This window comes from Leuciscus leuciscus (assembly GCF_965113295.1).
Source record: "Leuciscus leuciscus genome assembly, chromosome: 10".
Classification (NCBI taxonomy): Eukaryota; Metazoa; Chordata; class Actinopteri; order Cypriniformes; family Leuciscidae; genus Leuciscus; species Leuciscus leuciscus.
Genome location: NC_138734.1, coordinates 10,964,701 through 10,990,597, shown reverse-complemented (window position 1 = coordinate 10,990,597; position 25,897 = coordinate 10,964,701). Strand labels below are relative to the sequence as shown.

At 39.7% G+C, this 25,897-nt stretch overlaps 1 protein-coding gene across 1 annotated transcript in view; it reads left to right on the top strand.

Moving 5' to 3' along the window:
* LOC309508375 (sodium- and chloride-dependent GABA transporter 2-like) overlaps nt 1-16,956 on the top strand; it is a 55,834-nt gene extending 38,878 nt beyond the window's left edge. Inside the window, exons 2-15 of the mRNA XM_082182976.1 lie at nt 1,462-1,649; nt 1,782-1,916; nt 6,278-6,418; nt 6,522-6,609; nt 6,734-6,866; nt 7,098-7,232; nt 7,489-7,592; nt 7,909-8,033; nt 8,117-8,229; nt 8,422-8,559; nt 8,742-8,844; nt 16,051-16,151; nt 16,339-16,509; nt 16,694-16,956. Coding sequence (XP_082039102.1) covers nt 1,462-1,649; nt 1,782-1,916; nt 6,278-6,418; nt 6,522-6,609; nt 6,734-6,866; nt 7,098-7,232; nt 7,489-7,592; nt 7,909-8,033; nt 8,117-8,229; nt 8,422-8,559; nt 8,742-8,844; nt 16,051-16,151; nt 16,339-16,509; nt 16,694-16,816 — 1,798 coding nt within the window. The 3' untranslated portion in view covers nt 16,817-16,956. The remainder of the gene's footprint in view (nt 1-1,461; nt 1,650-1,781; nt 1,917-6,277; nt 6,419-6,521; nt 6,610-6,733; nt 6,867-7,097; nt 7,233-7,488; nt 7,593-7,908; nt 8,034-8,116; nt 8,230-8,421; nt 8,560-8,741; nt 8,845-16,050; nt 16,152-16,338; nt 16,510-16,693) is intronic.
* The last annotated feature ends 8,941 nt before the right edge of the window (nt 16,957-25,897 follow it).

Sequence of the window (25,897 nt, the reverse complement as noted above, 5' to 3'; positions counted from 1 at the left end):
CTGGCTTGTTGATGTTCTGGCAAGAGTTACCATGACAGTTCCCACAAACAGAAATACGCTTGACGCCTTGCTTTTTACAGCAGCACCTGAGAGTGTCACAGTCCCCTGCACAGTTGCAGCTGACAAACTTCAGAAGGTAGTGCAGTGCAATGGGATCTGTTGTAGGGACTGGTGCATAACCTTGTTCTCCTTGTTTCTATCCATACTCAAGGACATCCAGTGATGGACTTTGTAGCAGCTAGCCGATCTCTGATCTGGAGATATGCCCGCAGAGAGTGCTATGCTGCAGCTCCTGTAGTCGGAGGCAGTTTCTCAGGCGTGATGCTCCCGGCTGCGGCCCGCTTGCTGATGATATCAAATCTTAAGTCTTCCAAATCTTCAGGTGGATTTACGCAGAATGTGAACTTGAACAGTTCGCAGCCAGCTTTGATGATGTCACTTTTCTTGGCTCTGATGTCATTGAACACATCCATGGCCCCCTCAGCTTTGTCAGTCTTGCTGTCTTGGTGAGCAAAGTTGGTTTGCTAAACCCAGAAATTGCTGATACGGTATCGCAGCCAAAGAAGCTGTGTAGGAAGATCAAGTATTTACTGTATCTCTCCGGGAGGGCCTCCCGGATCTTTCCGACATCGTAAGATGTGTCTTTAAGGTAGTTTGTGACGTCAGAAACACCAGCGATTTCAAACCGTGTTTTTGAGACTGTCTTTGGTTCACTGCAGATCTTTTTCGACCTCACTCAGACCGTCACCACGGTCTTCCCTTGAATGACACCATTCTTCCACCTATCCTCGAGAGGCAGAGGTGGACAAAGTACACAACTTCCTTACTTGAGTGAAAGTACAGATACTACTGGTCAAATATTACAAATAAGCCCTTCAAAAGCCTTAGTCATGAAATATTAAGATACATTTTTTTTTTTACATGCTGGTGGAAAAGTATCACAGTTTGAGGAATCTTAAACTTAATTGAGACATTTGAATTGGATCTGAAACCTCCTTACAAAGGACAAAAGAGAGGAAATAACCATAATATCAAAAGGAGTGAATAAAACATGTTTTGCTCGTACAGTATTTTCAAACAAAAAATCCGAGTTGCCTTTTTATAATATATTGTCATGCATTTTATAATTATATTGTCATGCATTTTTAAGTTTGTTCTTGTGAACTGAGGGGGTGGTGGGGCCTTATCAAGTGGTTTTGCAACATTTCACACTAGACTGGATGATAAAGGTTTTGCATATTTTAACAATTTTCTTCAAAACTACAGATTTTGAAATTCAAATTTTGCCTGAGGCATATCATATATCATGATGAACGGCATCTGATTTAGACTCGCCCCATTGTTTATTTTGTACTTTGGTTGTCATTTAATCTGGCGGGGATCAGTCAATGAATAGCTTGATACATTTTAATAAATGAATAGCTAAGTAGAATTTAGAACAAACTCACTGTTAAATTACAGCAGTCTGGACAGCAGGATCAGAGTAACCTGGTCAAAACGGTGTGACGGTATGACCAGAATCAAAGGACAAATAGAGGAGCGAGGGCAATGGGGCAGCAAAGCTGAGTTTATTCTGGCTGTGGCAGGGATTGTGATTGGTTTGGGTAACGTCTGGAGGTTTCCTTACCTCTGCTACAGGAATGGAGGAGGTATGAGGCAGCTTAAATACACAAATGTTGTTTGCTGTTTTGAAATTTCATTATTTTAGTGGTTACAAATATGAATGATCTACTTTACCTTTCTGGCATTTGAATAATGTTTAATTGTACTGATGTGTTCAGGGGCGTTCCTGATACCCTACCTGGTGTTTGTGATTACCTGTGGGGTGCCACTGTTCCTGCTAGAGACGGCTATGGGACAGTACACACAGGAAGGAGGCATTACATGTTGGCATCGCCTCTGTCCACTGGCTGAAGGTGAGTCAAAATATTTAACTTTTAATTTATTTTATCTGCATTCTTTGTGCATGTGGGATTTGCAACCAGCAACCAGCACTTACATTTTCTGAAGGCAGTGTACCAATCGAGTCAACATTATTATTATTTTTCTATGGCAGTGTTACATCTGTCAGCTGCAGGTGCCATCATGTGCCAATTGATGGCAGCCTAGTCCCTCACTGTTTCCTTAGACTCTATTATTCCCAGACTTCATTTCCCAGAACCCTCTGCTCATTATTAGTTTATCTGTTTCAGATACCTTATCTGTGTGTCTTGTTTCATTTGATCATCACCCTGTCTATTTAAATGCCTTTTGCCTTTATTCAGTGTGAAGTCTTGTTTGTTTGGTTCACACTCTCTGTCAGCATTTTGAGCAGTTCCTGGTTTCTTTATATTTTCCTGAGTTTTGGATTTATTGTTACCGTCTGCCTCAGTGGATTGTATTTGTGTTCGGACTGATTACATGTGCTTGACCCTCTGCCTGGTATGGACTATGACCTTGGATTACATTTGTTAATAAACTGTGTTTGGATTCTTACTCTCTCTGCTGAATGCTGTCTTACTCCCACAACCAAATCATCACAGAAAGACTTCATCATCATGAATCCAGAAGTTAAACTAGTCCGTATGCGTCAAGGTAACCGCACACTCGAAGAACATATACAAATTTTCCTGGAGATTGTAATTTCTTCTGATCTACTGGACTATGCTCTCATAGACTTTTTCTGTCACAGGCTTAACCCTCCTCTCAAAGATAAGCTAATTCATGATGCAGTTCGTTCATTGAGTTTCTGGACTATGCATTGTTGTTTACCATGGCAGATGGTGACGCTTCGCTTAAAAAAAATTTTGGGAGGGGGCCACGTGAGGCAAGCTCCGATGGCGACGGAGCTTGGCCAGCACTTTCCATCCATGCCCACTCTAATGCTGAAAACCCCAGTGCTTACAATGTTAGCCAGAGCTGTCATGTTAGAGCCACCAGTAGCCATTGCAGTCACGTCAGAGCCTCCAATCACCAGTATAGTCATGCCAGGGCAGCCAACCGCCAGCACAACCTTGTCTGAGTCTTCAGTGGTCAAGATCAGCAATCCAACGCCTCCAGTTGTGAAAGAAGAAACCTTTAAGTCTTCAGCCATCACGGACACCATCCCTGTGTTCCTGGGTGTCATTGACGCAGCGATTGAGGATGCAAAGGCTTCCTATCCACGTTGGGGTTTGATATCTAAGTTGGAAGATCTACCTCTGAGAATGGTCAGAACAGCCGGCTTATTAACCCTCTGGAGTCTGAGCGGTTTTCTGGGCCCTGGAGGTGTTCTGAAATGCTCTGACATTTGTGCTTTTTTCAGTTATTTATAAACATGTTAATGGCAAAGGTGTAAATTCACTCTATATAGCACAAACAGGGCTACCAAAATATGTGATCACCATGCATGTATATTTTTGAATTTTTAAGAGAATAATGTTTATGCGTGGTTATTGAAAAAAATAAAAATGAAAGTTGCTGAAATAAGAACACAAAACTCATAATAAATATGTGTCAATAAGACTTTTGACTAATGGATGTTGTCGCTTCGAGTTCTGGCTTCAAAATTATGTGAAAATAGTCTTGCTTTATCGTTCACATAAAACAATACATTGAATTAAATTGATGTAAAACAGGTTTTGCTTGGAAAGCCAATATGCGAGGGGGGAGTGGTTTACACCTGATAATACAATGTCCCACCCACTCTGCATAATTAGCCATTCATTCAGGTGTGAAACTGACTGAGCCACAATGCAAGGACAAAAGATATATTTAGAAGAAGACTTATATTGACCATTTAAGATTTTGCTTACATCTATCTTGTAAATATGTTTTGCTATTTTATTAAAAAGGTTACAATTACAACAATAATTACAATTTCAACAATATTTCAAGTGTACTCTTTCTTTGTAAAAAAAAAAAATATTATAGGCCTACATTTTATCTATGTATTCATTAGTTTGAATATAGCCAACATTGGAACAGCTAACATCTTAGTTGATGACTTTATTTTTGACAAAAATAGTATTTTATATATTTAGAAATTGCTAAACAAAAGCTTATTTGATGTGGCAGCATATTCTACAGTAAAAACTGTACCCAAATCTAGTCAACAAAATGTTGTCTTTCATATTTCGCCTGACTGTAACGTTGTTTTTATGAAATATTAGGGCATATAAATTTTAATTTGCAGTTTAATACGTTGCTTATACAAATAGCCTACATTTTATTTCAACTTATTTCAGTCGATTTTTACTCATCTCAGTATAGCAATACAGTTTGCTAAAACATCATCATTCATTCACACACGTGATTTAAATTTAAACTGTCTTTTTGCAAGCTGTGGTAAACAGCTCACATCTCTGCCGTTCATTCATTCATAAACAGAAACCCGATTCACGTGAGAAGGAACAAAAACTTACTACAGTATTCCTCAGCTCACTCCTCGATATACCCGCACTTCTGAGGTACATTTTCCATTATTATTATTCCTCACAGCGCTGCGAGACGGTGTAAACAAGTAATGATCTGAATAAACTTGTGTTTTCTCGAGCTGATATGGGGGCGTTCACAGGTTTTGCGTGGATTGCCTCAGCCATTTGCGTTTGAATAGCGCGCGCTCTCCGTAGGCGGAGTCACATTACATTTGAATGAGCTGTAATGAGCTCGACTGGAATCGCTCTCTTTTAATACAGATTTCACAAGATGAGAATATTTGTTTTTTATATAAATTACTTCATTTAAAATAAGAGAATTCAAGCTTCATGCCTGTGTGTCTGTTTGCCTGTTTGACTGAGTATTCGCTGAGTTATTGTTCATTTTCGGACGCGTTTCAGAATGGACTTCACTGGCAGAGAGAAGGCAGAACTCGCTTCGTGTTTATTTTTCTTTATTTGGCAAAAAGCACAACACTTTGTTTTTATTGTGAGTATACACAAAAATAATACACATTTAACAGAATCGATTGATGTATGAAACTCCTATGGAAAATCAAAGTCAACAGAGTATTTATGAGTTTCTTTTACACTGATAAAAAAAAAAGCGAGCTGGTATCGCCGGCGATACCGCCAACCTCAGGGGGTTAAAGCCGCTATCGAATATTTCTGCTGACGCTTCTCTAATCCCAGAGTTCATCCCGTCTTCCTCTGTGCTTTCAGTGATGGCAGTGGCGCTGTGGTGTGTTTGGTCGACGTTCATCGAAATGACTTTGAATAAGACAATAAGACAACTGCACATAATTCAGAGCATTTTCTAGTAAACAAGTCTATTCCTGAGCCTTTCATAGTCTGCAGATCTGTTCCTGAGCCTGAGGCTGTGTCTGAGACTATTCGAGTGCATGAGTCTGTTCCTGAGTTTCTTCCTGAATCAGTCCTAGTCTGCTAATGTGTTCCTGAGTGTTTTCCTGAGCCAGTCCTAGTCTGCAGATCTTTCCCTGATTCGGTTCCTGAGCCTGATGCTGTTTCTGAGCCTGTTCTAGTCTACAGATCAGTTCCTGAGCCTGTTCAAATCTATGAAATCGTTCCAGAGTCCTCGGACAAGATGGCCGCCGCCATGCCTGTGTCTTCGGACAAGATGGCTGCCGCCACGCCTTTGTCTACGACGGTGTCTTCAGACAAGATGGTAGCCTCTGCCCCTGATCTGTCATATCCGCCCTGGCCCCCTGAACCGTCGGAGCCTGCTCCGCCCTGGTTGCCTGTCCTGCAACAGTCTTCAGGCTCTCTTCCTCTGCATGGTCCTGGCCCACCGTACCGCCCCAGGATCCACCTTCACTCCACCTCCCACCTATGTTGGAGCGTCTGGAAGGCGCTCCTTCGAGGGGGGGGGCTATGTTACATCTGTCAGCTGCAGGTGCCATCATGTGCCAACTGATGGCAGCCTAGTCCCTCACTGTTTCCATAGACTGTTATTCCCAGACTTCATTTGCCAGAACCCTATGCTCATTATTAGTTTATCTGTTTCAGCTGTGTCTTGTTTCATTTGATTATCACCCTGTCAATTTAAAATGCCCTTTGTCTTCATTCAGTATGAAGTCTTGTTTGTTTGTTTGTTTGTTTGTTTGTTTGTTTGTTTGTTTGTTTGGTTCACACTCTCTGTCAGCATTTTGAGCAGTTCCTGGTTTCTTTATATTTTCCTGAGTTTTGGATTTCAAAAGAAGGATTTTTTGGAAGTCAAAATTTGAATGCGTGAGCTTGTAATCACAACTTTAGAAGTAGGAAACTTTATGATAGCACGTAAAGGCAGCATTAGTCCTTCAGTTTGTTCTGTTCCTTGTCTGGTATTGTTTGTGCTGATCAGTGTTTCTGTTTGCTTTTGTCAGGTATTGGCTATGCAGGACAGCTGATAGTGCTGTACAGCTGCATGTATTACATCATCATTCTGGCCTGGGCATTTTTCTACCTCATCTTTTCTTTCAGCTCCCAACTGCCGTGGGATAGCTGTGACAACACCTGGAACACAGGTGATAGTTTAAAATACACTAACATAAATAAGTAAAATCTTCTGAATATCATATCAAAATATGCTAGACCAGGGGTTTTTATTTTTCTCCTTCTCCATCTTAGATGATTGTGTAAATCTCGCCTCAAAGAATCTGACCCTCAACTGGACAACGCTGATTAATTCAACCTCTGCAGTTACTGAGTTCTGGAAGTAAATAAATAAACAAATTATATTATGATAAGATTTGATAATAGTAAAATCAAATCTTCCAAGAGCATTCCACATTAGCCAATTATAAAGCATGATAGTTGCTCTCTCTCGTCAAATTTTATAGACACAGAGTGCTTGCTTTATCTGGAGGTATTGAGGAGGTCGGTAAAATCAACTGGGAGATTCTTCTGTGTCTCGTTGCAATGTGGATCATATGTTATTTCTGTGTCTGGAAAGGAGTCAAATCTACAGGCAAGGTGTGCAAAAATGTCATTGAAGAGAATTTTGTCTTAACACTTTAAACATTTCACAAAATGTACTTCTTCTTGGTCTATTTTCTGCTGCATTTAGTTTTTATATGAAATTAAGTTTGCATTCATTATTATGGAATGTCAGTACAGTATTTTGTCTGTTTATTGAAATTAGTAAAATTATTATTATTATTATTTAGCATTTTTAACCTTTCTTGTATTGTTCCTCTACTGTAGGTGGTGTATTTCACAGCCACATTTCCTTATGTGATGCTACTGGTGTTGCTGATTCGTGGGTTGACTCTTCCTGGAGCTCTGCAGGGGGTTGTGTTTTACCTGTACCCTGAACCTGCCCGTCTCGCTGACCCACAGGTAACCCCATCATGTGCCCTGGCCTGGAATCAGGCTTAATAACCCTTACATATAGACAAGATCAGTTGATATTACTTTATAAAGAAATGTTTTTTGCATAGTCTACTTAATTATATTCACAACCAGTAAGAAATATGTTATTTTCTTGTTATAAGTAGCAAAAAAAATTGAAATTTTGCAGACATCAAATTAGCATTAATATTACAATTCTTGAACCCCTTCTCAAGTCCTTATTGCCAATGTGTTGTGCATTTAGGTTTGGATGGAAGCAGGAGCTCAGATCTTTTTCTCATATGCTTTGGGTACAGCCTCTCTTACTGTATTAGGCAGCTACAATAAATATAACAACAACTGCTACAGGTTAGTTCGGTTCGATAATATGATATTTTTTCAGTATCTTTCTTTATCATCGTATTGTATTTTCTTCAGTATCGTTCAGATTCTCTTTAACTATACTGCATGTACAGTATACTGCTACCTTTGTTTAAGTACTACTTCAAAGGCATTCTTACTTCATTGTATCTTAAAGGGTATGGTGTGTCGAAGTTGCACTAACTTATCATTGATGTACGCCAGGGTTCTGTGTTTGGCCCCCTCTTCTTTTCTCTTCTACAAACCATGATTTAGGCACATTGATTTTCAAACCAAGGACTTGTATAATCTATGTTTTCCCTAGGGACAGCTTATGGCTTTGCCTTCTGAACAGTGGCACCAGTGTTGTAGCTGGCTTTGCTGTCTTCTCAGTTCTGGGCTTCATGGCTCAAAAGCAGGGTGTCCCCATTGAGGAGGTGGCAGAATCAGGTACTGCAACATTCTTTAAAATTTTGTAAAGCTTTAGGACACTAAATACTCAAGAAAACATTCTCTCTCTGTCTTTCTTTCAGGTCCAGGATTAGCGTTCATAGCTTATCCACAGGCAGTAGCTATGATGCCTTTCCCTCAGTTGTGGTCTGTTTGTTTCTTCATCATGATTATTTTGCTGGGACTAGATACACAGGTGAGCTGAAATTCAAACCTGCACACAGAGGTGTAAAACCTTAATCAAGAGCCATGTTTGATGAGTATACTGATAAATTAAAGCCTTCCTAAGTTGGTAAGCTATTTAATAGATGCAATATACAGAACATCATCTGATGCACTTGAAAGTGTTTCACAACTCTAATGTACTTTTGTTCTGAATCCCCCAAAGTTTGTTGCGATGGAAGTTTTCATGACATCAGTGATGGACCTGTACCCCATGGTACTGCGCAAAGTTGGACGTAGAGAAATATTTCTTCTGCTTTTCTGTTTTTTTTGCTTCTTCTGCCAACTTGTCATGGTTACAGAGGTTTGTGTTTGTATAACTTGCTACATACATACTTTCAAAACTTTAACATTGTATGCTGTATACTGTTACAAGCTACTACGTTTTAAAATAGTAGGCAGTATACAGTACATGTTGTGCAGTATGCTTTCCAATTCTTTGTGTTGACTTGTAATTGAGTTGTAATTTTGCATTGTGACCTACAGGGGGGGATGTATGTATTCCAGTTGTTCGACTACTATGCCTGCAGTGGAGCCTGTCTTCTTTTCCTCTGTGTTTTTGAATCTTTAGCCATGGGTTGGGTTTTTGGTGAGTTGCACAAAAGCTGTTTGTTCAGTTGTTCAACTGTTCTTGTTCAGTCATGAAACTCTAAATTGTGCAAGCTGATAGGTCCTTTACATGCAATCTGCAAGCTGTCTCACCATTATCAGAGGGCGCAAGCTGATTGGCCTCTGCTGATTCTGCAGCCAATGAAATTGCTTGTTCAACATTTAAATAGTCTGGTTCAGTATTTGCTGTAAGTTGGTCCTTCAGTGCATTATTAGAGTTCATCTGAAACTCTCCACCTCCCCCAGCTCCACCTGCCTAGATCTACTATGGGATTTATGTATGTCTATTCATGAGGCAGCTTACATGCTCACAACAACGTGTATGTAGCCTATATCTAATTACAGTAGCAAGTCCATACTTGTCCTGCAGCAGCATTATGTGTAGCAGATCTAGTCCGTCAATACCAAATACATTAACATTGCCATATTATTAACTCTTTCCCCGCCAGCGTTTTTTTTTAAGTTGACAGCCACCGCCAGCGTTTTTGATCATTTTCACAGAACTTTCATGGCCCCCAGAATACATTGTTGTATAAATATCTGAACATGTAATATATCAAAAGAAAGAACAGACCCTCAGCTTTTGAACAAAAAAACCCCAAAAAAACAAAAACAATTGTGGAGGGCCGGGTGGAGGCTTGTTGCTCCCAAAAACAGTGGAGCTGGCGGTTCCCACACTTCAAAGAAAGAGCAGTTTCCTCTGTTCTTGGGTCCAAAGAGGGCCAGACTGACAGTGTGCGACCCTGTAAAGCCTCGCACCCCTCAGCTACCTCTTGTATCGCCAGCCGGCAGTTGGGTGCGGTTTCGAGGACCTGGTCACGCCTTCTCACGCACTTTCTGCCGCCATGAAGAGACAGGTTAGAGTCACACTACACACTCAGACCCTGCTCCGGGCCGCCTTCGGGCCTTCCGAGCTGGGTCCCTGTTTTTTGCCTAGAAGCCTGTGATATCCGTGGTTCCCCTGCATCACTCAGTTGTAGCACTACACGGTGCTCCTGGCTGATCTAGTCGGTTCCTCCGTACCAATAGACTCGGCTTCACTAGCTGGCAATTGGGTGCGTTCGAGGACCCGGTCATATCTTCTCACGCACTCTCTGCCGCTACCTAGAGACAGGTGTTAAACACTCAGACCCTGCTTCGGGCCGCCTTCGGGCCTTCCGAGTTGGGTCCCTGTTCTCTAGCCCGCTGCCTCTCTCTGAGTACGTCTCTGATACCTTGGCCCCCCTGTGTCGGTCCGTTGTAGCACTGAAAGGTACTCCCGATCGACTCAGCAGGTTCCTTGTATCTTCAGACTCGGCTACACGATTCAGTTCGTCCGGCACCCGCCCATGTTCAGCGCTATTTGTTACACCTCAGTGTTTCCGAATTGTGCCTGTCGTGTGTGCGGTCGTCACTTCCTACTGGCGAAGGTTGCGATCGAGCCGTTCCTCCAGCCGATATGAAGATAGGCTTCTAAAAAAGGCCTGTTCTTCATTGTACCCAGACTATAGTGAGTTAGACTGTCAGGGATCTGTGTTCTTGATTTCGGGCTATTTTTCAAGCTTCTGTTCAAGTTACAAACACAGTACGCATCAGTCTCAGTACAAGTCCCTCCCTTCGAGTGCTACATACAGTAGCTAGTTGGGTCTTCAGGTCAACTGGAGAAGAGTAACTCGTCCACGGACTGAGGAGCTTTTTTCCGGTTTGGAGGTGGACTTGGTTTACACGTTTCTCAACTGGAATGTGTCCGGTCGGTGCTTAAAAGTGAGAAAGGGTCTCACTGAATAAGCTTCAGAGGCTCCTGGGGCATAAGGTAGACATAGCCGTATATAACCGGTTTCCTCCATATGATGACCACTTCAGCACTGATTTCATGACAGAGTCCCTAGGTGGCAGCACGCTCTGTGTGTTAACAACACCTGGTCTACTGCCAAACTCTCAGCAGTGTTCAAACCTTTTGTTTCTCCAGGCTAATGGCTCCTAGAACAAGTGTCTACTGAACACTAGCTCAAGGACCACGTATAATGGGCATGCAGTAAATAGGGGTTTGGGCGAACCTCGCACTGCATTGGCATTCAATTGCCTTGAGTTGTTAGCAGTGTCCTTGCTTGATGCCGCTGCTCACCAAGATTGCACTGCCCAGTACAGCAACCGTTGCTCATACGCTTCCCTCGCATGTCACAACTCGCCCGCCACCTCCTCCTATGGAGTCAGAAGCTTCTGAGGTCGCTTCTTCCACTTAAGTTCCGGCCTGCTCAATCGTGCCGCCCAGGTGGCCTCACGACAGCCTGTTCCCGAAGAGAGTGGAGACTCCATCCCCAGGTGGTCCACCAATGACCATTGGCTTGTTTTTACAATACTCGAAGATGACAGGCTCCCTACCATGATCTCAATCAGTCGACACGTCGAGTACGTCTCCGTTCCCTCCTTCAGGGAATGAGGGTTACATACGTAATGAGACGTTTAACTGTTTATCTATATATACATGTTGTCAATATACATGTCCAGCATTATACAGCCATTAGCCAAAACAGAGGTGGTAAAATGTGGTTTAGTCTGAAATAAACAAATAAATATATCAGAATATGTCTGAATACAGTCAACATAAAGATTCACCTCAGTATACATCCTCTATACATAATAACTATACATAATAACTTTCCTATAGCTCTTACAGTAGAGTGTTGGCGCTTGCAATGTCAAGGTCATGGGTTTGATTCCCAGGGAAAGCAAGAACCGATAAGAATGTAAATGTGTACCTTAAAAATGCAATGTAAGTCGCTTTGGATAAAAGCGTCTGCCAAATACATAAATGTAAATGTAATAATATTGTCCACAGTGCGGTAAATGGCGCTAAACATATGCACGTGAATTACACTGGCATCACTCGCCTCCAAACACATTAATCATGATATGAACAGAATAACAACAATCGGATATACAGCTGCGACATGAAAGTGTTAATATATCACAATATAACAGCTGAATATAAGGATAAATTAACTTACATTCATGCACGTACATTTACCACTCGTAGAAGATGGTAAACTGAAACCGCTCTGGCAGAATACTATATTTACCCATACTATATTTATAAGGAATTTAGTACAGCAGTTTTGATTTATATGCTGTTTAATGTTGATAATCGCATTATTTTACATACGCATGTTACATATGATATCGCTTGTTTCTGCATCTTCTGTGCATGTGTTTTGATCAGGAGATGCAGTACTCTTTCAGAGGATGTGTAATAGCGCCCCCTACCATATAACAGTGAAAACACGGAAAGCCAGAAAATTCCCGTCAATGGCGGGAAGCGCTGTCTCACAAATGACGGAAATTCCTTTAAATGGCGGTTCACATGCCAAAGCTACTCTGAGAGTTGTCATGATTTAAATACTATTCTGAACACCAGTAACTAATAAGTGTAAAATGTTGTGATGTCTGTCAAACCTTGCTTCTAACTGAGAAGTATATCTAAACTATAACTTAAAGCTGCAGTCCACTTTTTTGTGTTAAAAATTATCCAAAATAATAATAATAAAAAAAACATAACCAGCCAGTGTTCAGAACTATCTGCTTGCCTTAGCTCGATTCAAATCGGTTAGCTTTTAATAATGATTTTAATTCCAGTGGTACTAGTGGATTTCCGTGGGAAATTCGAGCATGTCTTTGCGTCATTACGTCACATCTGTACCATAGACTGTAAAAAATATGGACAAAGCGTCTGTGACGTCACCCATAGACTTCTGAAGAACGGTTTTGAGGCCGTTTATGGGGGGTATGGGCGGCGCCATATTTCAATACAAAATGTTCAGAAAGGATAACTTACAGGTATGATGTGTTGTGTCAGATCATGGCCGAGACGTCAAATTTCAGGAATTCCACTCGGCGCAGCCTATGCTCGTTGTCAGCTGTCAATCAAGCTGTCAATCGCGCCCTTATTTGTCATACATTTTATATCTAAATACGATCTAAACTAACGAGTTAGAAAAAAATTCACCCCCCTCACAGTTGTCAGGCACTCGGAACCTATCGAAAAATACAAAAAAAGTCCATGGGACCAACCTGTAAAAACATGAATTTATGCTGTGAAAACGGACATTTTAACATGGGGGTGTATGGACATTTGCTCCCTTTTGGGACCTGCTCCTAGCGGATTTTCGATGTATTGCAGTTTTTCGCACTTCTGGGTAGGCTTCATTTTTCAGATTAGAATGTTGCCGCTTGATCTGTACACATAAAGAAGGAGTGCCGGCTAGTAGGCTATATTGCGTGTGAGGATGTTGGAGATGGAGATTTATAACCTTTTCTCACAGCACTTGAAATAATTAAACTTATAAAGGATCCAGAATGTTTCAAACGACAATCACCAGTGACAACTGGAGATTCACCAGTTGTAAAACCCAAAAGACTTCGGACTTCGGAGAGGCTACAGAAAAAAAAGATACTACAACCGGGCCCATGCGAAAACAAGGATAAACATCGGCAGGGCGTTTGAAAGATGGCGTGAACTCAGTGTTTTAAAGGGGTCCAAAACGGATGCAGAGACAGCTTTTTTTTTGGGCTAGACAGGCAAGACATTTCAATAGTTTAATTAACTTACGTAACAGTAGTGCGCTTATTCGCTTAATTTACACAGTTACGGAGTTCCTTTGTTGTGCCTTTCTCATTTTACTATTATGGTAAATATGAATTATTTTGTGATAGCTATGAGAGGGAGCAATTCACCTCTACTCCAAGAAAATCAAACCCGCCTCTATGGAAGTAAAATAATGTCAAATGTTTTTGAAATAAAAAGCCTGTTGAATTGCACTACTTGAAAAAAATAGGCATTGCATTAACCATGCTTGCATTTTAATGCATTGTATTTTTAGGGCTTGCATTTTTATGGGCTGAAATTCAGCATGGTTGAATATTTAAGCTGTGAATATTTCAATTAAAAACATTTCAAACACCTTTTCATTATTAAAAATTCAATAATCCATATTCACCATTCATATTTCACTTCCAAAATATTCAAACTGTTTAAAAATAACAACCTATAATATTCAACAGGCAATTTTCGGTCCATTTTATTTCGCTTTGCAAATTCGCTTCCACAAATTCAGTGGTTCAAATTCGACAGTAAATTCAACATTGACATCCAGGAACTGCAGGAAAAGCAGTAGATTGCCGAGCATACTCTCCATCTGCTGGTAGTCGACCTCACCATCAGATGGTGCAAAAGCGCGTGTTGTTGACGAAGACCAGCAAAATTAGAGCAAGTTATTCATTCATAAAACTCATTTACAGCAATGTAAGTGTATTTGTGATTATTATGACGGCTGTTTTATGTTAAATTCAGTGCCTTCACGGTTACTTTTCCTGTGTAGACATGCATCTTTCTCTACCGTGAACGAGATTATAACGTTATTCCCCGATGCGGATATACAGATCCAATGTAAAATTTTTGAGGTTGACATATTTCTCTTGGTTGTTTAGTTGCCTTAACTTTATATTGTGGCGATGTGCTGCATGAAGGCTATTAGGGTTTCCCTCAATACTTCAGGATTCCCCTGCTGGACATATAAAACGATTAACGTAGCTTAATGGACTACAGTGATGTAAAAGACCAGACCTGAATCATTACATAGCCAGAGTGTTAGTATTAATTGATCTAGTGTTGATTTTATGCCAGTATATCACGAAACGCTCAGCATGAAACTTTGCGCGTTAAGTTCATATTCTGAGTCCATCTTTTTGCCTGTAGCCTATATAGTAGCCTACAGCCTACTTCCCCAATAAGGTGCAAGATTGGTCTTTCATATCACTGTATTAGTCCATAAAGCTACGTTAAGCGTTTTGTCCCGACGGAAGGGGAATCCTTGAGTATGAGGTATTGAGGGTAACCGATTATAATCCTGTTCATGGTAGAGAAAGCTGATGACATGTAGGCTACACAGGGAAAGTAACAATGAAGTTATTGAATGAAACATAAACACAGCTTGTGTGTTTATCATCTTTTCCGCATATACTGACACAGATAATCATTTTCATTTTATGAATGAATGTCTTCATCAACAACACGCGCTTTTGCACCATCTGATGGTGAGGTCGACTAACAGCAGATGGAGAGTATGCTCGGCAATCTACTGCTTTTCCTGCAGTTCCTGGACGTCAATGTTGAATTTAATGTCGAATTTGAACCACTGAATTTGTGGAAGCGAATTTGCAAAGCGAAATAAAATGGACCGAAAATTGCCTGTTGAATATTATTGGTTGTATTTTTAAACAGTTTGAATATTTTGGAAGTGAAATATGAAAGGTGAATATGGATTATTGAATTTTTAATAATGAAAAGGTGTTTGAAATGTTTTTAATTGAAATATTCACAGCTTAAATATTCAACCATGTTGAATTTCAGCCCATAAAAATGCAAGCCCTAAAAATACAATGCATTAAAATGCAAGCATGGTTAATGCAATGCCTATTTTTTTTCAAGTAGTGCAATTCAACAGGCTTTTTATTTCAAAAACATTTTACATTATTTTACTTCCATACGCCTCCTCCGTTGTCAAGTATTGGATCTGAATCAGATCGGTAAAGTGAACATTTTCCTGTCGTAAGATGTTTATATTATGTTATATTATAACACGTTTATGCCTAACAGGGATTCCGTTCATACATCGTTTATTTCATAGCACTATGATTGTTATTTGTTTGTACAAAATAACTGCTCTTCTATGATTTGCACGGTTAGACATGATATGATAAGCGATCGTTAGATTTAATCAGCGCGATTTACTGCAATGCTTTTTTCCCCTTAGTTGATCAGAACAAAAGTGGATGTTACTTACTTGTTCAGACGTCATTTTCCGTTGAAAATTCTAATATTGGTCATACTTCCAAAAAGTATATTCTGTGATTCTGAATGCCCATATCCACACCGGCGCAGTGATTGACAGCCGCACACTCACCTCAAAACATTGGATTCATCCGCGCTGTTTCATGCCAATGTACAACCCACGTAAAGTTGATAATTCCACAAATAACTGCAATTGCAGATTTCGAACAGAGATGGCGACAAAGAGGAAAAGCTACGGCTGCAGCTTTAAATACAAATGATTCATGACATGAGACAACAATGACAGTATCAGAAACAACAATAGACAACAATGACATTATCTAAAAGCCAGTGATACTCAATTATTCCCTAACACCACAGGGGCTGAGAGAATGTTTGACATCATTGAAGACATGACAAACTCACGACCGAATTACATGTTCATGCTGTGCTGGAAATACCTGACTCCTCTCGTGTCCCTGGTAAGTGCCTCTACATTTCATTAATCTGCTTTGTTTTGTATTTGTCAAAAAAAAAACAAATCTCTCTGGTCATTATTTAGTTTTATATTCCTGGCTAAAGCCATTTCTCACATTCATCTGATTTAATTTTCCTTTTTCTTTTCTATTCATTCTTTACAAATTTTCTCTCTCTTCTGTCCATTTTCAGGTGTCTTTTGTCTGTTCAATGGTTAAGTACAAACCTCTCACTTTTAACCGCTGGTATGTGTACCCGGACTGGGCTTACGCACTAGGCTGGCTACTGGCCCTGTCCTCCATTCTGCTGGTGCCTGGATGGGCGTTGATCCGACTGTTTACTGAGAAAGGAAGCCTAAAACAGGTGAGATTAAACATGATCAAGAGATGAACAAGCCACTGAGATATAATCAGAGCAGAGATGTATATGTATACGAGATGTAATAACTATTAACCAAAACTAAACTGCATAATTATTTTATTTTTTTTAAACAAGACTAAATCATAACAGATTAATGTTGTTTCACTGTGTCTGTGTTTCTTGACAGCGTTGGCGTCACCTGTGTAGTCCTGACACAAACCTCCCTTTTATCTGTAAGCAACAAGCTGAAATGGAAGAAAACACCTTCATCACAGAGATGCAAGACTTAGTCAAGAGCGACACAAACTAAAAGATGCTCAACTCTTGCTATTATTTCAATTTGTTTTTAGTAATCTTTGTAATGTAATCAGCTATTCCTGTCCTTGACAACAGCACACAAGCGTGCCTGAACTACAAAATGTATGTCATTAAACCGTTTTTGTGCTTTCACATGCCATATATCTTTTTATTTTTCAAAATAGTATCACTCCAAAAATCTGTTTCTTTGATAGCTTAACTTTTTAGAATAAAACATCAAACATATTGTTGCGAGCATGTATGGAAATGCATATTTTTCATGTTAAAGATAACTTGAATTCTGTGTGCTCAAGACATTATTTGTCTTTCAAGGTTTCTGTGAAAAATGAATAGGCCCTAACAATCATGAAATCTGAGATTAAGAACACACTAATGTCACGGGTTGTGACGGAGAGACTAAACAAACGAATAACATGAAGCTGACGAAGAAGGTTTAACTGGCTATCCAACAGGTATTTCCACAACGATAATAACCATTTTTCTCACTATTTTTAGGAATTGGTTTAAATGCACGCTGGTTTCGGTGATTAATTTTGTTCGTTTTGAAATGCACGTATTTAAAGTGGACTTGATTAGGTCGGTTACTTTTGCACTTATATACAGACCTCCTAAATATAACAAAGATTTTATTTAGAAATTTTCTGAATTTTTGTCCTATATGAACACTTGCTGTGACAGCCTTGTTATATTAGGTGATTTTAATATTCATATCTGCTGCCCGGATAGGCCCCTAGTACAAGAGTTTGTAACTGTGTTAGATTCTTTTAACCTTATTCAGTCTGTAGTGGGATCTACTCACTTACAAGGCCACACATTAGATTTGGTTTTGTCCTGGGGTGTTCTGGTGTGCGATCTTGTTATAGAAAACATTGGGCTATCAGATCATTTGAATATGTTTTTTTACTAGGCCCACTCGAGGCACATTAATGGGTAAGTTTAGGGACAACGTTTTTTGTGTTAATTTTAACTCATTCATTGTGTTAATGATTTTAACAAAGTAAATGTGTCAGAAAGGTGTGTAAACATGTTAAATTAACACATTATGTGCTGTCCTTCACTGCACACATTGCTAAAAAACATACATAAAATCATAAACAAAACGTTAGCATTTGACAAATTGCCATTGGTTGTTTAGCTTATACAAGTATTATAATGATATATCAACCATTACATTCATAAAACTGCAGAATATAAATCATTTTTTAAGCAGTTAAAAAGGAAATGTCCAACACAGGACAAAACACAGTTCTTTTCACAATACATGACACATAACACCACCTTCAAAATAATTTCACTTATTTCCACAAAAAAAAATTGGATTCATTTTGCCAAAAGAAGTATTTGTATTATATAACAGGTACGTGTCTTAAGGTTTTTGAAAGAAGTCTCTTTGATGCTCAAGAAACATTTCTTATTATTATCAATGTCTGACTGTCTACTCCTCCATCTTTTCCACGGCATAGGAGTAAAAGTCATCATCAAAATCATTTTTAAAAAGCCAACACAATGTTTTTGTCAACCTTTGTGAATAAATGAACTTGTCCAAAGATTGGTCCCTGTTCAGAACTTGACTGACAACATCAGAATGTTCCCTGGTCTGTATTAAAATAATGCAAAAAATATAAACTGAAGTTGTTTAGAATGCTAGATTTGGTATGAATGAATTAGTGAGAGTTTTACCGCAGTGCTTACCAGGATACATTTAATCTGGTGAGACTGAACATAGAAAATGGTCCATCTTCTGATTGGTTCATTTGCTGTGTAATAAATATAAAGTTAGACATGATGCAAAGGTCACTTATTTGATATAAAGTTAGCCAATTGTATAGAGATTTTATAAGATATTGTATGCTACCTAGTCTGCACCAGTGGCTCCAAAGCACTTATCACATATTACTAATCATTTCAGCAAACTTATGTCAAAATATATCACAAATGGCCTACCTCCGGAATCTTCCTAGAATGTCACAGGTGCGAAGTGGTGCTTTGTTGCAGTTGCCTTTAAACGCATACAAAAATGGCAGTAAGTATTAAATTCCATTTAAAACAAAAACTATAATATGTAGTTTGCAAACTAATGCTAAAACTAGAAAGGTGCCCTGCCCACTAGCCAAATATAAATTTGTTAGCTAACATACAATGTTATTTTCTCATCAGAAGGCCAACATTATCTACAACCAAAACAGAATTTCACATTAGTTAATTTATTGTTAATGTAAACTAAGCGTTGCTCATTGGCATATTTTAACTCGCCAATTCAATAATCTAACAAAGTCTGTAAAACGAAATGTTAGCGCAGTGTACCGTGGTAAAGTTCGTTACCGCCATGCTGACGAGTTAAATTGGGTTGCACAATCCTGTTAAAGGGTTAGTTCACCCAAAAATGAAAATTCTGTCAGTAATTACTCACCCTCATGTTGTTCCAACCCCGTAAGACCTTCGTTCATCTTCGGAACACAAATTAAGATATTTTTGATCAGGGACGTGCACAGCAATTTTGAGGGGCAGTTGCTCTGACCTGAAAAAAGGGCACCCCTCCACCCCCCCCCCCCCACCCTCCCTATGCCCTATGCAGATATGGGCATAAATACATGGAAATGTATTTAAAATACAAATACAAAATACTGTGTGGAAAAATGTATTTAAATACAAATACAAAATACTGTGTGAAAAAATGTATTTAAATACAAATACAGTATTTTGTATTTTGAAAATACACAAAATACTTGTGAAATTGGCCATCCAGTGCAGGGATAGGTCACAGTGAATGGAGAAACTACATAGGCCTACTGACTTATCATTCCTAACCTCATCTCTGCCCTCTCTTTCTTTCTTTCTTTCTTTCTTTCTTTCTTTCTTTCTTTCTGGCAATTACAAATAAACTTATGCAAAATAGCAGCCATTTATATACTTATTTCTGGTTACAATGTAGTCTATTACTTGTGGTGAACACTATTAAAAAATTCATACTGTATGTAAAACTGTGGGAACCTTTTCTGCTAATTAGCAAAGAATATGGATGGGCGATATGACCAAAATCTCAATTTTACTTCACAGTAACAATATCATGGTTTCACAATTCTCCATATCAGAAATTCGACGAGGAAAAAGACGATGGGTCAAAGATTTATTTGTACACGATGGCGTTTAGCGAATATTACCGTTTGTGCAAGATAAACATGAGGGTAGAGGTAACGTCGAGACTGAATTTCAAACTCTTTTGATTTTTTAAAAATAAATAATTAATCAGAGCGTCATCTCACATTCCCTTTAAGAGCAGGAGCGCTTGTTCCATGGCGGATTTGCTATTATAACGGCAGATTTGCTAGACGCACGCCAGGAGCCGTTCACAGCCGAGGAGACCGACGTTCTCGTCAGGGCCGTAAAACACAGAGAAGTGACATTGAGGATGGAGAAACACACCCAGATTAGCTTCGGTTAAACAGGCGTATGATAATTTGGGTAAATGTGTAAGCTAGATTTATGCCTATTTTTTCACATCTTCATGGACACAACAATGATTTCCCCTGAAGTCCACTGAGCACGTAGCCTGGGTTTCCCGATGCTGCCTTGCTCGCAGCGCGATTTTATTCACGCTGCTAGGCAGCCTGGACACCATGGACCAGATTTTCCCCTGAAAAAGGGAACCAATCACAGAACGGGGAGGGAGCAGCAAGACGATGACGACACCGAAGCAGTTTGTTTATATCTATGGATCCAACATGGCATCAGACTCGACGTTACCTCTACCCTCATGTTTATCTTGCACAAATGGTAATATTCGCTAAACGCCATCATGTACAAATAAATCTTTGACCCATCGTCTTTTTCCTCGTCGAATTTCTGTCACTCTACATATGTCATCTGGTATAATTGAAACGATTGGCTATGAGCTACTTACAGGCGCATTTGATAGACATTCATAGCGCCCAATAAACGGCTCTGGGCATTCGTAAACTACGCCTCAAATACGAGAAAATGAACATGTGGTTCCCAGACCAAGTCTCAAATGAGACTTCTGACGTTAGCCAGGCTACTGAGCGCGGGTGCAAAATAGGAATGATACATGCATCGGTGTACAAAGTCAATTGTGCTGGGTGCAAGATAGGGCCCGTAGTGTCATATCACCCAGCCCTAACATGCAGTAATGCTTTAAACACATTTGACAAGCTAGTTGATCAAAATAAACAACCGGTCAAGACTGATTGGCTTACGCTATTTTCCCACTTGTCTCTGCTCTTTTATTCTTTCACGTTAACTGAAGGGAATAATGCACTATTTTAATTTTAATCAACAAGTAGAATTGATCATGACATTCTCACCTTATTCCAAAAAAAAAACAAAAAAAAATCACTGATCTAATGCTGAGCTAGTGAATGTCTGAACTAGTTGATGCACAAAATCAATACCCTGATAAAGAGGTTGACTGGCAAAAAGTATTTTATGTATTTTGAAAATACAAAAATACTCATCTTAAATGTATTTAAATACAAATTACATTTGATTTTTTCCAAAGGCTTTAAAATACAAAATACGTATTTTAAATACATGTATCTGAAATACTGCCCATCCCTGCGTGCAACACAGACGCGCTGCGTTAAAACACTACGTGAAATAACTCGAGGCCCAGAGAGAAGGAAATGAATAGTGGAATAAAGTCGTTTTGTTTTGTTTTTGCGCACAAAAAGTATTCTCGTCACTTTATAAACTTAAGATTGAGCCACTGTAGTCACTTGGACTATATTAACGATCTCTTTAATAACTTTTCTGGGCCAGCAAGTTTCAGTCCCTTAGAAGCCTATGGAGGAATGAGACAGCTCTCAGATTTAATCAAAAATATCTTAATTTGTGTTCCGAAGATGAACGAAGGTCTTACGGGGTTGGAGCAACATGAGGGTGAGAAATTAAATTACTGACAGAATTTTCATTTTTGGGTGAACTAACCCTTTAACACACACAGAATGTTTTATACCTTGCTTGCTGGTCTCTCTCTCTCTGTGAATTGAATTCCGTCTCTACCCCGAACGGCGCGATCCAACAAAAGACAGTCAGAACCCAGTGATTTTACACTGGGTGCTCCGGCGCGACACGACAAATCCCAGACAGTGTATAGTGATACCCCGTCATATTTCTTACGTACGGTAGGCTACTCCAAGTCCAAGCGCTCGCGCTATTTCTGACAAGGGACAAACAGGTTTGCATTTTGCATTAATGGTCCGGTCGCTTCAATGTGTCCAATATAGACAGCCTCTGGCTATTATAGCATTGTAGACACGCGGTGTAAAGGTCCTTTCACACTGGACGTGATTTTGATGCACAAATAATTAGCGCGATGCATTTTTATTTTTTGATCAGCTGTTTGTGTAATGAGTGCTTCCAGGCCGAACGCGAATGTGCTGCGGCAAAAAAATGACTTATTTTTTTCGCTTCGCTTCGATGTTGATTTTTTTTTACTTTTGCGGTGACAGAAAAGGCTTCAGCCAATCACATACTACAAGGACAACGATTGTGTGGCGTAGCATTGCCAACGAACTTGGTTATCATGACTGTGAGTATGTTGTGTGATAGTTTTAGTCGTTGTATAGTCCTGTGCTGTGTAGGCTAGCCAGCTAAACTACATTTGGGATAGAAAGCTAACACTATTATCGTCAAAGATAGAGACAGAGACCGTGTTTACTTTGAAAATGTAACAAAATGTAGTGAGACTATTTAGGGCTGCTTTTAGTATACTATACATTCTTTGTGTGATATCTACAGTTTCTAGTGTGATGATTTTAACTTGTTACTTCGTGTGTACCATTTAATGTGTATTGACATTACAAAACGCACTATGTTTAGTTGAAGAGCAAAAAAACTGTTGAAAAACCTCAGGGACACCTATGTGAGAAAAAGGAGAGAGGAAAAGGAAACTAAATGTGGACATTAGCATACTTCCCTTCAGACTCTCTGTTCTTTAAGACTGGGTGCACCCAAAACCTTCTTTTCTGAAAAGCTCGTCTTCACTGGATAATGATGATGAAGTGTCCACGTTTTCTCAGCTGTCGGCGCGAAAGTTTTGGAATGTTGAAGCTCTGAACGTCACAGGCCCTGTCCCAAATGGCACACTTCATGTGCACTTTCGCTCTTGTGGACTTACAATGGCTGCCGCGTGCGCGTGTCCGTTAAGTCCGTGAGACCGCAGTGTGTCCCATTTGTCATTTTTAGATCTCAGAAGGGTGCTCGCGAGCGCCCCCATGTGGTCGATTTCCGTCCTTGATGCGCATTTTTGCCGAGCCCGGGCTCCGCAGCAGACTTCTTCCTGACAGTCAAAGCGGCATTATGTCACTAAAGTGCGGACTCAGAGGAAGACCGCGAGTGCTTAGGGTTCCATTTGGGACAGGGCCACAGACGTCGCAAATTCACGTAGCGGCTGATGTGAATGGTTTTGACGCGAATTATTCACACGCGAACTATTCGCTTTTCCCCCCATTAGTCTGTTATAATTCATATATCAAAAAGTAAACATTTAGAAATTGAAAAGAATGCAGTCAAATTTAAAAAATAAAATCATTTATTGTCTTATTTTTTAATAAAGATAAGAAGAGAGTTCCAGAGCCTTGGAGCCACCACACAGAAGGCTCGATCACCTCTTGTTTTAAAACGTGTTCTTGGAACAGTTAAAAGGTCTTGGCCTGAAGACCTCAAAGAGCGACCAGAAGTGTATACGTGCAATAAATCCTGGATGTAAGAGGGAGCTTGACCATGCAAAGCTCTATAAGTAATGGTTACGATTTTAAACTGTACTCTAAAACTAATTGGAAGCCAATGAAGAGCCTTAAGCATAGGTGTAATATGTGATCTCCTGTTGGTCTTAAACAAAAGTCTTGCAGCTGCATTCTGTACCACTTGCAGTTTATCCATGGAGGATTTGTTTAAACAAGTGAAATAAAAGCATGGACAAGCATCTCCATCTCTTTTTTAGAAACCACAGATTTAATCTTGGCGATGTTCCTGAGATGGGAAAAACAGGAACCCACTACAGATTTAACATGACTGCTAAAACACATAGACTTATCAAAAATAACAACCAGATTTTGCACAACATTACAGTCTGAGGATGATAGAGCCCCCATGGCCTGCCTAATCTTAGGAGTAATGTTGTCTGGGGCAAAAATCAGCACCTCAGTTTTGTCTGGATTTAGTTGCAGAAAGGTGTCTGCCATCCAATTGTTAATGGAGGCTAAGCAATTGTGCAACAAGGACAGTTTGTCCAGCCTATCAGGGCTAAAAGATAAATATAATTGAATATCATCAGCATAACAATAATAAGATATCTCTCCAAAACTACCAATAATCTTTCCGAGACGAAACATATACAGGCTGAACAGCAGGGGGCCAAGCACAGAACCTTGGGGCACACCACAGGACAAAGGAGCAGAGTCTGACGTATATGTTCCTACGGACACAGAGAAACTCCTGTCTGAAAGATAGGAGGAAAACCAATCCAGAGCTGATCCAGTAATGCCCACTGTTGTTTTCAGTCTATCAATCAGAGTGCAGTGATCCACAGTATCAAAAGCTGCACTGAGATCTAATAGAACCAGCACAGAGCATTTACCCCCATCAGCAGCCATCAAAATATAATTTGAGACCCTAAGGAGGGCAGTCTCAGTTGAATGTTTTTTACGAAAACCAGACTGAAACTTATCAAAGATATTATGTGAATCCAAAGCATTATTTAGCTTGTTCACAACAACCTTTTCTAGAATTTTAGAAAGAAAAGGCAATTTAGAAATAGGCCTATAGTTTTAAAATGAAGCTGCATCAAGATTGTTCTTTTTCAGGATAGGCTGAACAACAGCATGCTTAAAACAGCTAGGAACCTGGCCCAGCTGAAGAGATAAGTTTAAAATTGAAACCAAACATGGGCCAAGATGATTTATGGATTTTAAAAGCAAAGTTGTAGGTAAAATATCCACAGGGCTTTGACAAGGTCTCATCGTGCCCACTAATTTAATGATGTCATTCAGGGTAATGGGGCAAAAGGAGTCCAGTATTGAAGATCTGTGATATTAAACTATATGGTGGTTTGCTGATGGAACCAAGCCAGCCCTGACAGTTCTAACCTTGTCCACAAAATGAAACAAAAAGTTGTTACAGTCAACATTAGAAAACACAGGGACAATACATCCAGCAGGAGAAACAATGTTGTTAATAATTTCAAAGAGAGCTTTAGGATTTTTTTTACAGGCAGATATCAGATTAGTAAAATAAGAGGCTCTAGCCTCTTTAATCATTTCGTGTAAATCCATATAGAGCTCTTTAAGATATAAGCGGTAGCTGAGTCGCTTTCCATAAGCGCTTAGTCCTCCGACAGACACGCCTTAAGCTGCGAATGGCGTCATTCATTCACGGTGATGTATTGACAGATGAAATTTCTCTAGTTTTAAAAGGCGCCACTTTGTCCAACAGCAGAGTACAGTGATCATTAAAAGCCTGTGCACAAGCGTCCACATCATTCGAAATAAGAACCAAGCTTGAGTCGAATGCGGCTGAAAATGTATCAACAGTACGCTGGACTCTCGTTTAGCAGGGAGAGGATCCTCATCACAAACAAGATCAAATAAGATGCAATTGTGATCACTAACAAGTACATCTTCGATACAGACATTATTAATAGTTACACCATGAGAAAAAACAAGATCGAGCGTATGTCCTTTACTGTGCGTAGGGCCAAAGACATGCTGAGTGAAGTTAAAAGATTCAGTCATATTTAAAAATTCAGAAGCATTCTTACAAGTATCATCATCCACATGGATATTAAAATTGCCAACAACAATCACTCTATCTAGCTTAATAATAGATGATAGGAAGTCAGAAAACACAATAAGAAAAGAGGCCGCTGGCCCAGGTGGCCGGTAAACTACAATACAATAAAATGAATTTGAGCGACCAACCTTAGTCACCTGTTGTTCGAAAGAAGAGTACATGTCAGCGCTCACTGACTGGCAGATAAAACGTTTTTTAAAAACCACAGCAAGAACTCCACCCCGACCTGTGAGTCTTGGCGTGGTAATAAAATTACAGTCCATAG